The sequence below is a fragment of the Oncorhynchus keta genome, chromosome 29 (assembly GCF_023373465.1).
Source record: "Oncorhynchus keta strain PuntledgeMale-10-30-2019 chromosome 29, Oket_V2, whole genome shotgun sequence".
NCBI classification, from domain to species: Eukaryota; Metazoa; Chordata; class Actinopteri; order Salmoniformes; family Salmonidae; genus Oncorhynchus; species Oncorhynchus keta.
Window position 1 is genome coordinate 38,693,608 of NC_068449.1, and position 15,344 is coordinate 38,708,951.

Consider the following 15,344-nt stretch of genomic DNA (forward strand, 5'->3'; position numbering starts at 1 on the left):
AATCACCTTTGAGCGTGGACTGTGTTATTATGCATACTGGATGCCCTGGTTACCTTATACTACGCTCCAAATGTTCTATCCATGAGTCTGGGAGAGAACGTATAGGCCAAGTCGATGATGTTGGTTCACGGATTGCGCAGGGTGGCTTAGTCGTTTGTCTATAGTGAATTTGTTCATTCCTTTCCCAAGCGCGTAAGAAATATATTTAGTTGGGAAAACATTTCTGTCGATGTTCCCAAACAGATTTCACTTAGTTTCCCAAAATGAATCACTAGGTAGCTGCAGGAACTGGGTTAGAGAGCCCATGGCATACAGAGTTTAGGTAGAATATCACCTGTCACGCAGCGAAAGGCTGCTCCTCAAACGGGTTGACGCGTGAAGTGAAATAAGTGTTCTTATGGGCCCAGAGATTTCTTCATGCAATCCTGTGTGAATGCAGAGTTCTGATGGTTGCCACTAGAAAGAGGAGGATCCCAGCTTTCTAGTGCTAACATATTTATTTCTCAGCTAAGTCCCATTCCTGGTTGTAAGTAATAGTGTAGAAGCATAGAGATACAGGGGGTTAGTAAGGGTACTGACCATGCCTCCAGGAAGCGTTCAGGGCTGGGCTTGGCCTCTAGGGTCAACCTCCTGTCCAGCTCAAAGCTATGGATGTTACGAAGCTTCCTGAGCAGAGGACCACCACCGTCCTGCCCGGAGGCCCCCAACATCTCAGAGTGTACCCGGACAGGAGAGCCCAGACTGGGGTTGGCGTGTGGGCTCTGGAGACCCCCCTGGTTGTTGCTGTGCTCCTCCTCTGTGGCTGCCTGGTGGGGATGGAACCAGGGGATGAAGTGGTAAAGGATATGGGTGTGTGTATACATGTGTGCGTGGGTGTGTTCACGTGTGCGTGTTTACCTTCCAGACAGCTGTCCTGATGCGGTTGCGGTCACGGTCCAGCATCTCCCAGACGTCAGCTTCCTGGTTGGCCCGGGGCATGCTGGGGGATCCAGGGAGGCGGTCTGGAGGAGGGTTGTTCTCCCCATTGTCACTGAGCTGCTCGTCCTGCAGCACGTCATCTGTGTTCTCCCTCGCCAGGTCCCCAGGGACCAGGGACGCATTCGCCATTCTGGAATCATAGAGTAGAGGTTACTATGGTGTCACTAACTGACAGCAACTGGAAGATTAATCCATTCATTCAACAGGTAGATTCATTCATTCATTCTGTAAAGAAGTGATAGTTGTTTTTAAAACCAGTGTGCGATTGTGAAAGAAACAAGAAACCCCTGAACCCTCAGTGGACTTTCAAACTGCTAGCCCATGATTCCCAGTCTCTTACCCCATGTGTGCAGGCGTGAGGCGTGTGTGGTGCTGTGGTGTGGTGGCTGTGGCGTTGATGCTCAGAGTGCCATCAGACCCAGTCCTCTCCCAGTCATACGGGTCATTCTCCACCACGTTGTAGGTCTTCATACTGTTGTCAAACACTGACATCAGCAGCTACAACACAACAGGAAGTCACATGATGTCATATCCTGAGATACCTAAAGGACTTGTACGACATCACTGACTGACTGATACTTAGTACTCCAAGAGGGATCAGACATTCAGACACTCATTGCTATGACATTTTGAAGACAATCCAAGATTATGTAGACAATCAGTCATTCTGCAAAAAGACACTGAGTATACCAAACATAAGGCACAACTTCCTAATATTGAGTTGCGCACCCCACAGGGATACTGGTCCATGTTGACTCCAATGCTTCCCAGAGCGGTGTCAAGTTGGCTGGATGCCATTTGAGTGGTGGACCATTTCTGATACACACAGGAAACTGTTGAGTGTAAAAAAAACAGGAGCATTGCAGTTCTTGACAAACTGGTGCGCCTGGCACCTACTACCATATCCTGTTCAAAGGCACTTCCATTTTTTTACATACACAATCCATGTCTCAATTGTCTCAAGGCTTAAAAATCCTTCTTTATTCTGTCTTTATTCTGTAGACAACAATTGACTGGGAGTAGGGTTGTGGCGGTCACAAAATTGTCAGCCGGTGATTGTCAAGCAAATAACTGTCGGTCTCACGGTAATTGAACGTTAATTAACATAAACACATTTAGCATCTGCTGGCCAAAATCTACATTTTAACAAGTCTAATAAATCCATGTAACATAATAAAATCAAATCAAATGTTATTTGTCAAACGCGCTGAATACAACAGGTGTAGTAGACCTTACCGTGAAATGCTTACTTACAAGCCCTTAACCAACAACGCAGTTGAAATAGAGTTAATAAAATATTTACTAAATAAACTAAAGTAAAACATGTTTTGAATCAAACAAAAGAGTAACACAATCAATTTACATAACAATAACGAGGCTATATACAGGGTAGAGGTCGACCGATTAATCGGAATGGCCGATTAATTAGGGCCGATTTCAAGTTTTCATAACAATCGGAAATCGGTATTTCTGGGTGCCGATTTCTGATTATTAAAAAATATACAGTGCCTTGCGAAAGTATTCGGCCCCCCTAAGGTAATACTTTGTAGCGCCACCTTTTGCTGCGATTACAGCTGTAAGTCGCTTGGGGTATGTCTCTATAAGTTTTGCACATCGAGAGACAGACATTTTTTCCCATTCCTCCTTGCAAAACAGCTCGAGCTCAGTGAGGTTGGATGGAGAGCATTTGTGAACAGCAGTTTTCAGTTCTTTCCACAGATTCTCGATTGAATTCAGGTCTGGACTTTGACTTGGCCATTCTAACACCTGGATATGTTTATTTTTGAACCATTCCATTGTAGAATTTGCTTTAATATTTTGGATCATTGTCTTGTTGGAAGACAAATCTCCGTCCCAGTCTCAGGTCTTTTGCAGACTCCATCAGGTTTTCTTCCAGAATGGTCCTGTATTTGGCTCCATCCATCTTCCCATCAATTTTAACCATCTTCCCTGTCCCTGCTGAAGAAAAGCAGGCCCAAACCATGACGCTGCCACCACCATGTTTGACAGTGGGGATGTTGTGTTCAGGGTGATGAGCTGTGTTGCTTTTACGCAAAACATAACGTTTGGCATTGTTGCCAAAAAGTTCAATTTTGGTTCCATCTGACCAGAGCACCTTCTTCCACATGTTTGGTGTGTCTCCCAGGTGGCTTGTGGCAAACTTTAAATTACACTTTTTATGGATATCTTTAAGAAATGGCTTTCTTCTTGCCACTCTTCCATAAAGGCCAGATTGTGCAATATACGACTGATTGTTGTCCTATGGACAGAGTCTCCCACCTCAGCTGTAGGTCTCTGCAGTTCATCCAGAGTGATCATGGGCCTCTTGGCTGCATCTCTGATCAGTCTTCTCCTTGTATGAGCTGAAAGTTTAGAGGGACGGCCAGGTCTTGGTAGATTTGCAGTGGTCTGATACTCCTTCCATTTCAATATTATCGCTTGCACAGTGCTCCTTGGGAAGTTTAAAGCTTGGGAAATCTTTTTGTATCCAAATCCGGCTTTAAACTTCTTCACAACAGTATCTCGGACCTGCCTGGTGTGTTCCTTGTTCTTCATGATGCTCTCTGCGCTTTTAACGGACCTCTGAGACTATCACAGTGCAGGTGCATTTATACGGAGACTTGATTACACACAGGTGGATTGTATTTATCATCATTAGTCATTTAGGTCAACATTGGATCATTCAGAGATCCTCACTGAACTTCTGGAGAGAGTTTGCTGCACTGAAAGTAAAGGGGCTGAATAATTTTGCACACCCAATTGTTCAGTTTTTGATTTGTTAAAAAAGTTTGAAATATCCAATAAATGTTGTTCCACTTCATGATTGTGTCCCACTTGTTGTTGATTCTTCACAAAAAAAATACAGTTTTATATCTTTATGTTTGAAGCCTGAAATGTGGCAAAAGGTCGCAAAGTTCAAGGGGGCCGAATACTTTCGCAAGGCACTGTATATATATATATATATATATATATATATATATATATATATATATATATATTTTTTTTTTTATATAATACCTTTTATTTAACTAGGCAAGTCAGTTAAGAACACATTCTTATTTTCAATGACTGCCTAGGAACTGTGGGTTAACTGCCTTGTTCAGGGGCAGAACGACAGATTTTCACCTTGTCAGCTCAGGGTTCCAATCTTGCAACCGCACAGTTAACTAGTCCAACGCTCTAACCATTGCACCCCGCGAGTAACCTGCCTGTTACACGAATGCAGTAGAAGCCAAGGTAAATTGCTAGCTAGCATTACATTTATCTTATAAAAAACAATAAATCATAATCACTAGTTATAACTACTAATCCAGTTTAGCAGGCAATATCAACCAGGTGAAATTGTGTCACTTCTCTTGCGTTCATTGCACGCAGAGTCAGGGTATATGCAACAGTTTGGGCTGCCTGGCTAATTGCGAACTAATTTGCCAGAATTTCACGTAATTATGACATACATTAAAGGTTGTGCAATGTAACAAGAATATTTAGACTTAGGGATGCCACTCATTAGATAAAATACCGAACGGTTCCGTATTTCACTGAAATAAACATTTTGTTTTCAAAATGATAGTTTCCAGATTCTATCATATTAATGACCAAAGGCTCGTATTTGTGTGTTATTATGTTATAATTAAGTCTGATTTGATAGAGCAGTCTGCAGCAGGCCCGTAATCATTCATTCAAACAGCACTTTCGTGCGTTTTGTCAGCAGCTCTTCGCAAGCACAGCGCTGTTTATGACTTCAAGCCTATCAGCCTAATGGCTGGTGTAACCAATGTGAAATGGCTAGCTAGTTAGCTGGGTGTGCGCTAATACTGTTTCAAACGTCACTCGCTTTTAGATTTGGAGTAGTTATTCCCCTTGCGCTGCAAGGGCCGCGGCTTTTGTGGAGCGATGGGTAACGATGCTTCGAGTGTGGCTGTTGTTGATGTGTTCCTGGTTCGAGCCCAGGTAGGGGTGAGGAGAGGGACGGAAGCTATACTGTTACACTGGCAATTCTATAGTGCCTATAAGAACATCCAATAGTCAAAGGTATATGAAATACAAATGGTATAGAGGGAAATAGTCCTATAAATACTTTATTAACTATAACCTAAAACCTCTTACCTTGGAATATTGAAGTCTCATGTTAAAAGGAACCACCAACTTTCATATGTTCTCATGTTCTGAGCAAGGAACTTAAATGTTAGCTTTTTTACATAGCACATATTTTACATGGCACACATTTTTACATGGCACATATTACTTTCTTCTCCAACACTTTGTTTTTGCATTATTTAAACCAAATTGAACATGTTTCATTATTTATTTGAGGCTATATTGATTTTATATTAAGTTAAAATAAGTTTTATATCAGTATTGTTGTAATTGTCATTATTACAAAAAAATAATAATAATAAAATCGGCCGAGTAATCGGCATCGGCTTTTTTGGTCCTCCAATAATCGGTATCGGTGTTGAAAAATCATAATCGGTCGACCTCTAATACAGTGGGTACCAGTACCGAATCAATGTGCAGGGGTACAGGTTAGTCGAGGTAATTTGTAAAGTGACTATGCATAGATATTAAACAGCGAGTAGCAGCAGTGTAAAAAACAAAGGGGGGGCAATGTAAATAGTCCGGGTGGCCATTTGATTAGTTGTTCAGCAGTCTTATGGCTTGGGGGTAGAAGCTGTTAAGGAGCTTTTTAGTCCTAGACTTGGTGCTCCGGTACCGTTTGCCGTGTGGTAGCAAAGAGAACAGTCTATGACGGCTGACTGGAGTCTGGGCCTTCCTCTGACACCGCCTAGTATATATGTCCTGGATGTCAGGAAGCTTGGCCCCAGTGATGTACGGGCTGAACCCACTTCCCTCTGTAGTGCCATTAGGGTCAGATGCCGAGCCGTTTCTATACCAGGCAGTGATGTTACCGGTCAGGATGCTCTCGATGGTTCAGCTGTAGAACTTTGAGGATCTGGGGACCCATGACAAATCATTTCAGTCACTTGAGGGGAGGGGGGGGGGGTGTTGTCATGCCCTCTCCACAACTGTCTTGGTGTGTTTGGACCGTTACAGTTTGTTGGTGATGTGGACACCAAGGAACTTGAAACTCTCGACCCGCTCCACTTCAGGGAGGTGTTTAGTCCCAGGGAGGTGTTTAGCTTTGTGGGTACTATGGTGTTGAACGCTGAGCTGTAGTCAATGAAAAGCATTCTCAAATAGGTGTTCCTTTTGTCCAGGTGGGAAAGGCAGTGTGGAGTGCAGTAGAGATTGCATCATCTGTGGAGCTGTTGGGGCAGTATGCGAATTTGGAGTGGGTCTAGGGTTTCTGGCATGATGGTGTTGATGTGAGCCATGGCCTTTCAAAGCACTTCATGGCTACCGACATGAGTTCTACGGGGCGGTAATCATTTAGGCAGGTTACCTTCGCTTCCTTGGGCACAGGGACTATGGTGGTCTGTTTGAAACATAGATAGGTATTACAGACTAGGCTAGGGAGACATTGAAAATGTCAGTGAAGACACTTGCCAGTTGGTCCGCGCATGGTTTGAGTACATGTCCTGGTAATCCTTCTGGCCCCGCGGCTTTGTGAATGTTGACCTGTTTAAAGGTCTTGCTCACATCGGCTATGGAGAGAATGATCACACAGTCGTCCGGAACAGCTGGTGTTCTCATGCATGCTTCAGTGTTGAAGCCTACACCTTCACAATAAACCCATTATTTATTTTAGACAGGTCTAAAGAAGCGTGATATGAAGAAAATGTGGTCTATTTCAAAAGAAAAGAATAGCATATTCTGAGTTGTCCTTTATGTTAGGTCCTTCTCTGGCTTTGTCAAATGCCTGTGGGCTACACTAGTTCATTTAGCAGACAAGATTTGCTTAGAATTCCGTAGCATTATTTTATAGTTTGAAGAATACAATTTAACAAAGCTGAATAAAATAGAAAGGATATTTTCTCCAAATGATTTGAGGGAGTGTGCACATGTGTCTATTCTGTATTGAACGGTTAACAAATAAATTGGTACTCCTATACGCTTAATTTAGAGTGAATGTAACTTTAGGTGTTCTGCAAACTTTGAGCTATATGTTTAGATCTTTAATACATTGTAAGGCTGCATGATGAGACTCTAATGATGATTTGAAAAAAGTTCCTTGAAAGGCATGAGCTCTGCTTTGTTTTTTGCCCAGGCTGTACACACCACATCAGTCACTCATTCCCAATTTGACAAGCACTTGATAATGCCTAGAATTTCACAGTGGCATCCCCTTTGTGTGGAGGTAATGAATCCCTAAAAAAATCCATGCCTTTTGCGGCCAGAGGCCATTGTACCCTTCTCGCTGAGTGCTGCGCGCTCCATCATGTGATTGGGTCTTTCTCACAGGCTACAAGTGAAGACAGACACATCGGGGACGTAACTGCTCGCCTCCTTATCCAATTGCGAGGTGCATATTGAAGATATTGAATGAACCTTTCATCTGCCAACAAGATGAGTAGGCCTAAAGAACAGCAAAAATACTCGCCTATGTCAATCTACTATCTCCCATGATACAAAAGGTCGACCTATTCTATTCTGTGCAAGAAATCAATATTCCAAACATAGTCTGGGACTGCTGTGGGATGCGATAGATCCCAAATGAATATAACCACTAGCATAAAAAAAAGCTTTTTTACGCAATGTGGCTGACGCAACAGATCAGAACGTTTAACTTAAAATGTTGATCAACTATTAGTCTATTTCTTCACATTATAAGCGCAGCAATGCGCACACGGTAGTAGGCTATAAGCGCGAATGTTGCATTAGCAGTAAAACACCATTATCAAAAGTGACCGCAAATGCGATTATGAATGTAATGCTTTTATTATGAAGGTGCATTTTTATGGTGAAAATGACCTTCCCAAACTTGAAACTCACGCGCTGCTTATGTATTTCAGGCTCTATCCACTTTAGTTGTGATACAAACCTTATTAAAACATATAGGTCAACGGGCTAGGCTACATGAGGTGTGCGACTATGATTCGAAAATGTCGCAAGAAAAGACATGGTTTCTTATGCTGGGCATCATTCACAAGTCAAAAAATATCATTCACAAGTGATGGGCTAATATTGTCACCCATCAGACTATTCTTGATTTAATCTAGTCTTTACATACACTAAATAATGTGTGACATTTGTTTTGATTTAGAATGGACCATTATCGTGCACCTGTAATCGAAACAGGGACAGTGGGGAAAAAAAATACATATCATCTATCCACTTAAATAGCGAATGGAGGACAGTTTTCCCCATGGTTGATTTTCATGCCAGTCAGGTAGGCTATACACACCTGTTGTAAAGAGAAGCAGTGTGCTTAATATTAGGAAAGTAATAAAAGAAAGAAATACAGTAGGCCTAGCCTATAGAAAACTAACCCTCCTCTTAAGTAGAAGCCTTCACTCTGTTGTCTCACGCAACTGCATAGCCTATTGAAATGTCGCGCTACATCAGCTCATGAAGTGTTTGATTCGATTTTCAAAGACATTTGCATTGATGTCAGAGTGATTAGAGGGACAATCGAGTGCCACAGTCACCACCTTTGGTAGGCTACTAAACAGTCACCAGCAGCATCAGAGCTTGGAGAAGCCTAATTACAGTGACTAAACGGTCACGTGGAATTGGACTGCCTTCACGACTCGTGACCACCGGCGCGGCGGTAATACGGTCACCGCAACAGCCCTAACTGTGACTTCCTGTATATTGACACACATGGAACTAACACAGTGCTTAGTTGTAAAACAGTTCAAAGATACAGGTACTGTATACACACACATGCAGTAGGCTCAGGGAGAGAGATATGTCATGCTACCACCCGCCCACACAGTTTACCTGATAGTCTGGTTTGGTGAAGTAGTCCAGGTTAGAGATGTGATCCAGGAAGACAGTGAACTCAGCAGGCAGGTGTTTCAGCATGAGCCTGTGGTCATAGGTGTCCTTCAGCTTCCCTACATGCTCCTGGGGAGGGTTCACACATGTTACAGTGGAACTATTGTATATCTATGCACACAGGAGCATATGCAGTGACGTCAGAGCTGTGACAGAAGTTAGTGTTTAGCTAAAGGTAATGTTGCCACTACGAGTCGTGTACGTCTGTAGCCTGACTATTGTTTCAGAGACTGCTGATTGGTTGGTGTACAGGATGGAATGTTCAAGCTAGATGCTTACCTTGTCTTTGATCTTTCTCCATGGCAACTGGCCAACCATGAACTCCACCAGCATGTAGAAGAGAGACCACAGGTCGTCATGCCGACCCATCTCCTTGTTCTTGTGTGCATTGACGGACGCGTAGCGGACTGTACCTCTGAACCCTGCTACTGGTCGTGGCTGGGGGAGAAAGAGAGACTTCACAAGCTGCTGGACGACTAACACCATAGGAATCTTACATGACAAACAAACAGACACAGCCAGTTTCCCGGACATAGATAGAAACCTAGTCCTGGACTAAAGAAGCTATTTCAATTGAGATTAAGAATGCTTTTTAGTCTAGCAAGAGGCTTAATCTGTGTCCGGAAAAACCGACCCCCAGTGTCTAACCACACTCAACACCACAGACGCTTACCGGTCGGACCTCTTGGCAGGAGTTAGTAAACTGGCGAGCTAGACCAAAGTCCAGCATGTAGCAGGTCCTACAGGTACTGGGGAAACGGCCCATGGCAAAGTTGGACTAGGAGAGCGATGGGGAAAGAAGAAGGTAGTGAGATAAAGAAAGAGCGAGAGAAAGGATTTAAATAACAACTATGAGTCTGATTCTCTTCACTAACACAGATATACATCTCTTCTTTCCAAAAAGTCATACCCGCTCATAGGGCTGTGGCGGTCATGACATTTTGGCAGCCAGTTATTGCCATGCAAAAGTCTGCCAGTCTCATGGTAACGGACCATTAATTAACATGAACATGTTTAGAATCTCCAGGCCTCCACACATACAAGCCACTGATGCAGATTGTCCAGAAAAATCTACATTTTAAAAAATCATATTAAATCATTTGAAAATACATCACAATAACTATTTTAGGCAGGTCTAAAGGAACATTACGACATAAAGAGAATGTATTTCAGAAGAACAGAATACGAGTTGGCCTACTGTATGTTATCTGGCTGAGCTCCATGCCATAGGCTGTAGGCTTGTTCATTTAGCAGACTAGATATTTGTATAAGTCCCATGCCATTATTTTATATTTGTACCGATGTAGGCTGAGAGTCGGGAAGCAAGTTCAGGGAGTGAATCCATTTAATAAATAAATGAACAAAACAAGAAACACGAACAGCGCACCGACAGGAAACAGGAACAATGACGACTGGGGAAGAAACCAAAGGGAGTGACATATAAAGGGCAGGTAATCAAGGAGGTGATGGAGTCCAGGTGAGTGTCATTATGTGCGTACCGCTGGTGACAGGTGTGTGCCCTAACGAGCAGCCTGGTGACCTAAAGGCCAGAGAGGGAGCACGCGACAATATTATATGATTGTATAGTAACAAGAATAGAATTGAACTTAGCTGAATAAAATAGAAAGGATATTTTTCCCATTCCGGAGCGAGAGTGCACATATGAAGTGGCTATGTTGAGCATAAAAATTACAATTTGAAACAGGTCCTATAAATTATGTACCAACGAAATCTTAAAATCAGTATTTTTTGTATGTTTTTCTGCCATGTGTAATATGCGGTAGGCTATGCATTGTATAACAGCAACATTTTTTAAACGGGCTTGGGATCATATATACAGTATGCCTATGCGTATTGCGTACGCATAAGCTCTACTATGCATATGAGTGTTCTGAATGAATCATCACCTTAGAAAGCGCTGTCCATTTCCTTGCGTTGGGCTTTAACACAACATCCACAACGACCACGTTTTCCACTCAGTTTCAACCTGTTGTTGAACTTCATTCATCAAAGTGATCGATCACAGTGAGGTAAGTTTTAAAAGCACATACTGTTTTGATGACTTGTGTTTGACGTGATTTTCAATTGTATTTGCATTGATGTCAGAGTGGTTAGAGGGACAACAGAGACCTGAGTACCAGGCCATTAGTGACCTGATGATCGTTAGCGAGTTGGGTACTGCCAACATGTGTCCTGAGTGCATAAGAGGAGATTACCGTGACTCAACAGTCACCTAGGAGTTTACTGCGGTCATGACTGCCGGTGTGGCGGGTAAAACGGTTACCGCAACAGCCCCCCCCCCCACACACACACACACACCTCTGACCCCGTCTCACCGGTTTGATGTCTCGGTGCAGGAAGCCAACAGAGTGGATGCTCTCTATAGCTTCTAGTATCTGTCGTCCCAGTCTCAGGGTGGTGCTGATTGTAAAGGTGCCCCGCGTCATACTCCGCCGCAGGTCGGCCAGGTTACGACCCTGAAGCTCCATCACCACGTAGTTGAAGCGATCATTGCGGCCGCACCCAACAAAGCGACACACGTGGTCTTTACCTGGGGGAGAATGGAATACAATTCAAATGGAGTAGATTTGATAAAACGATCAAGCATAATCTAATCTAACCATCATCTAACCTCAATCTGATACAGCACGTGTATACAGTGGGGCAAAAAAATATTTAGTCAGCCACCAATTGTGCAAGTTCTCCCACTTAAAAAGATGAGAGAGGCCTGTAATTTTCATCATAGGTACACTGCAACTATGACAGACAAAATGAGGGGAAAAAAATCCAGAAAAATCACATTGTAGGATTATTAATGAATTTATTTAAAAATTATGGTGGAAAATAAGTATTTGATCAATAACAAAAGTTTCTCACTACTTTGTTATATACCCTTTGTTGGCAATGACAGAGGTCAAACGTTTTCTGTAAGTCTTCACAAGGTTTTCACACACTGTTGCTGGTATTTTGTCCCATTCCTCCATGCAGATCTCCTCTAGAGCAGTGATGTTTTGGGGCTGTTGCTGGGCAACATGGACTTTCAACTCCCTCCAAAGATTTCTATGGGGTTGAGATCTGGAGACTGGCTAGGCCACTCCAGGACCTTGAAATGCTTCTTATGAAGCCACTCCTTCGTTGCCCGGGCGGTGTGTTTGGGATCATTGTCATGCTTAAAGACCCAGCCACGTTTCATCTTCAATGCCCTTGCTGATGGAAGGAGGTTTTCACTCAAAATCCCATTCATTCTTTCCTTTACATGGATCAGTCGTCCTGGTCCCTTTGCAGAAAAACAGCCCCAAAGCATGATGTTTCCACCCCCATGCTTCACAGTAGGTATGGTGTTCTTTGGATGCAACTCAGCATTCTTTGTCCTCCAAACATGATGAGTTGAGTTTTTACCAAAAAGTTATATTTTGGTTTCATCTGACCATATGACATTCTCCCAATCTTCTTCTGGATCATCCAAATGCTCTCTAGCAAACTTCAGACGGGTCTGGACATGTACTGGCTTAAGCAGGGGGACATGTCTGGCACTGCAGTCCCTGGCGGCGTAGTGTGTTACAAGTGGTAGGCTTTGTTACTTTGGTCCCAGCTCTCTGCAGGTAATTTACTAGGTCCCCCCGTGTGGTTCTGGGATTTTTGCTCACCGTTCTTGTGATCATTTTGACCCCACGGGGTGAGATCTTGCGTGGAGCCCCAGATCGAGGGAGATTATCAGTGGTCTTGTATGTCTTCCATTTCCTAATAATTGTTCCCACAGTTGATTTCTTCAAACCAAGCTGCTTACCTATTGCAGATTCAGTCTTCCCAGCCTGGTGCAGGTCTACAATCTTGTTTCTGGTGTCCTTTGACAGCTCTTTGGTCTTGGCCATAGTGGAGTTTGGAGTGTGACTGTTTGATGTTGTAGACAGGTGTCTTTTATACTGATAACAAGTTCAAACAGGTGCCACTAATACAGGTAACAAGTGGAGGACAGAGGAGCCTCTTAAAGAAGAAGTTACAGGTCTGTGGGAGCCAGAAATCTTGCTTGTTTGTAGGTCACCAAATACTTATTTTCCACCATAATTTGCAAATACACTCATAAAAAAATCCTACAATGTGATTTTCTGGATTTCTTTTCTCATTTTGTCTGTCATAGTTGAAGTGTACCTATGATGAAAATTACAGGCCTCTCATCTTTTTAAGTGGGAGAACTTGCACAATTGGTGGCTGACTAATTACTTTTTTGCCCCACTGTATTTCTACTGGCCATCCAATGTGCTCCACTGCCCCCCCCCCCCCCAACCAGCCCACAACTCGCCTCTGACAGCTTGCCCGTGGCCCATGCTGATTTATGGTGTGTGTGTGCACGTCTCATGGGACTCTGCCGCACAGCCCGACTCCGGCCACACCCTTCAGCACAGGGAGAGACCCCACTCTTACTCTCCCGTACACTCAATCTTTCACTACATTCTCGACCACATCTTCCCTCTCCCTCTCGTCCTTTTCCTCCTCCCATTCCCGGCATCATTATATTTGACGGCGTACAAATGCTCGAGAAGTGTGAGAAGGCCTACCATACACATTTTTTCTCCCATAAAAGAATCTACAAAGGCTTCCTTTTTAGCCTTTCAGTCAATGTCTGTTGAGAAAAAGAGGCTGGAGGAAACATGTTGGGGGATGGGAGAACGGGAAGAGTTGAGCACGTTTCAAGTTACATCCTCTTTCCCTCAGGACGCTATAGAGCCATAATCCTCTAGCACACAACCATTATACACACACACACTCACACACAGACACACAACCATTAGAAAACAAACATGATCCTTCTCAGACCATTGATTTTCGGCAACGAGCTTAAAAAAAACTGACAGAGAGGGGAAAAGGGCAGGGAGAAGGAAGAGAGGGAAAACAAGAAAGAAAAAAAAAAGAGAGCAGAGAGAGAAACAGAAAGACAGACAGAGGGGAAGAAGGCCAGGGAGAGGAGAGAGGAAGTAAGAAAAAGAACACAAAATGCCCCCCAAAGGAACTCCTCTCCTAATTGGTCTGTGGATCTGCTGCTCTGAAGGAGGATTTTATCAGGAGTTTGATTTGAAGCCAGGTTAGGGTCATTTACATTTATAAATGTAACCTTATTTAACTTGGCAGGTCAGTTAAGAACAAATTCTTATTTACAATGACGGCCTACACCGGCCAAACCCAGACGACGCTGGGCCAATTGTGCACCGCCCTGTGGACTCCCAATCACGACCATTGTGATACAGCCTGGATTCGAGTGATGTCTGCAGTGATGCCGCAAGCACTGAGATGCAGCGCCTTAGACCGCTGCGCCACTCGGGAGCCCCCTATACACAGCAGTAGTGATGCCCTTTTACACTCTGTGTCCTGTATCCCCGCTGCCAACACTTCCTTGTTTTCTCTCTCTCCATCTCTACATATTATCCTTCAGTGTCAGTATCACCTTGCCTTATAAAATAGAGCATGTACCTTTAAGAAAATATAAATTCAATTTATTGAGATTACATTAGGTTGAATGTCTACTTTGAAATTACTACTGGTCTGGTTAGGAGAGGTTGAGTTTAGGGCCGAGCAGGGGGTTGTGGTTGAGTTTAGGGCAGAGCAGGGGGTTGTGGTTTAGTTTAGGGCAGGGCAGGGGGTTGTGATTGAGTTTAGGGCAGGGCAGGGGGTTGTGATTGAGTTTAGGGCAGAGCAGGGGGTTGTGGTTTAGTTTAGGGCAGGGCAGGGGGTTGTGATTGAGTTTAGGGCAGGGCAGGGGGTTGTGGTTGAGTTTAGGGCAGGGGGTTGTGGTTGAGTTTAGGGCAGGGCAGGGGTTGTGGTTGAGTTTAGGGCAGGGGGTTGTGGTTGAGTTTAGGGCATGGCAGGGGGTTGTGGTTGAGTTTAGGGCATGGCAGGGGGTTGTGGTTGAGTTTAGGGCAGGGGGGTTGTGGTTGAGTTTAGGGCAGGGGGTTGTGGTTGAGTTTAGGGCAGGGGGTTGTGGTTAAGTTTAGGGCAGGGGTTGTGATTGAGTTTAGGGCAGGGCAGGGGGTTGTGATTGAGTTTAGGGCAGGGGGTTGTGGTTGAGTTTAGGGCAGGGGTTGTGGTTGAGTTTATGGCAGGGGGTTGTGGTTGAGTTTAGTGTAGGCAGGGGGCAGAAGCCAGAGGGCAGGTTAATTGCAGGTAATTGCTGTCTTACCCTGGAGTTTCTTGAGGACAGCCACCTCCATCTTGAGGACCTGTTTGGGCTGCAGTGCCGACTCCACCTTCAGAGCAACACTGACCCTGGTCAGCAGGTCCAACGCCTCGTAGATCTCCCCGAAGCCCCCACCACCAATCTTCTTTGCCTACACACACATCCCAAGTCAAAACTGCTTGTCATAATGTGGAAAACATAGGCTTCATTATTTTATTTTTCAAATCTTCCCATCACCCTTCCTCTTCCAAACTTCCTCCTTCCCATTACCACAGACATATTTACATGTTACTCC

General features: G+C 43.9%; 1 protein-coding gene across 3 annotated transcripts in view; it reads right to left on the bottom strand.

Annotated features, from left to right (window-relative positions):
- Nucleotides 1-15,344, bottom strand: part of LOC118362876 (tau-tubulin kinase 2-like) — a 32,300-nt gene that overhangs the window by 11,616 nt on the left and 5,340 nt on the right. For 2 of the 3 annotated variants that reach the window (XM_035743578.2, XM_035743576.2), the window contains exons 3-10: nt 15,053-15,200; nt 11,217-11,431; nt 9,554-9,658; nt 9,160-9,318; nt 8,824-8,949; nt 1,319-1,476; nt 898-1,108; nt 580-806 (exon numbers count right to left, since the gene is read on the bottom strand). In XM_035743578.2, the coding sequence (XP_035599471.1) occupies nt 580-806; nt 898-1,108; nt 1,319-1,476; nt 8,824-8,949; nt 9,160-9,318; nt 9,554-9,658; nt 11,217-11,431; nt 15,053-15,200 (1,349 nt within the window). Of the gene's footprint in view, nt 1-579; nt 807-897; nt 1,109-1,318; nt 1,477-8,823; nt 8,950-9,159; nt 9,319-9,553; nt 9,659-10,078; nt 10,301-11,216; nt 11,432-15,052; nt 15,201-15,344 lie in introns of those variants that run through there. The other variant, XM_035743579.2, reaches the window with a different exon arrangement.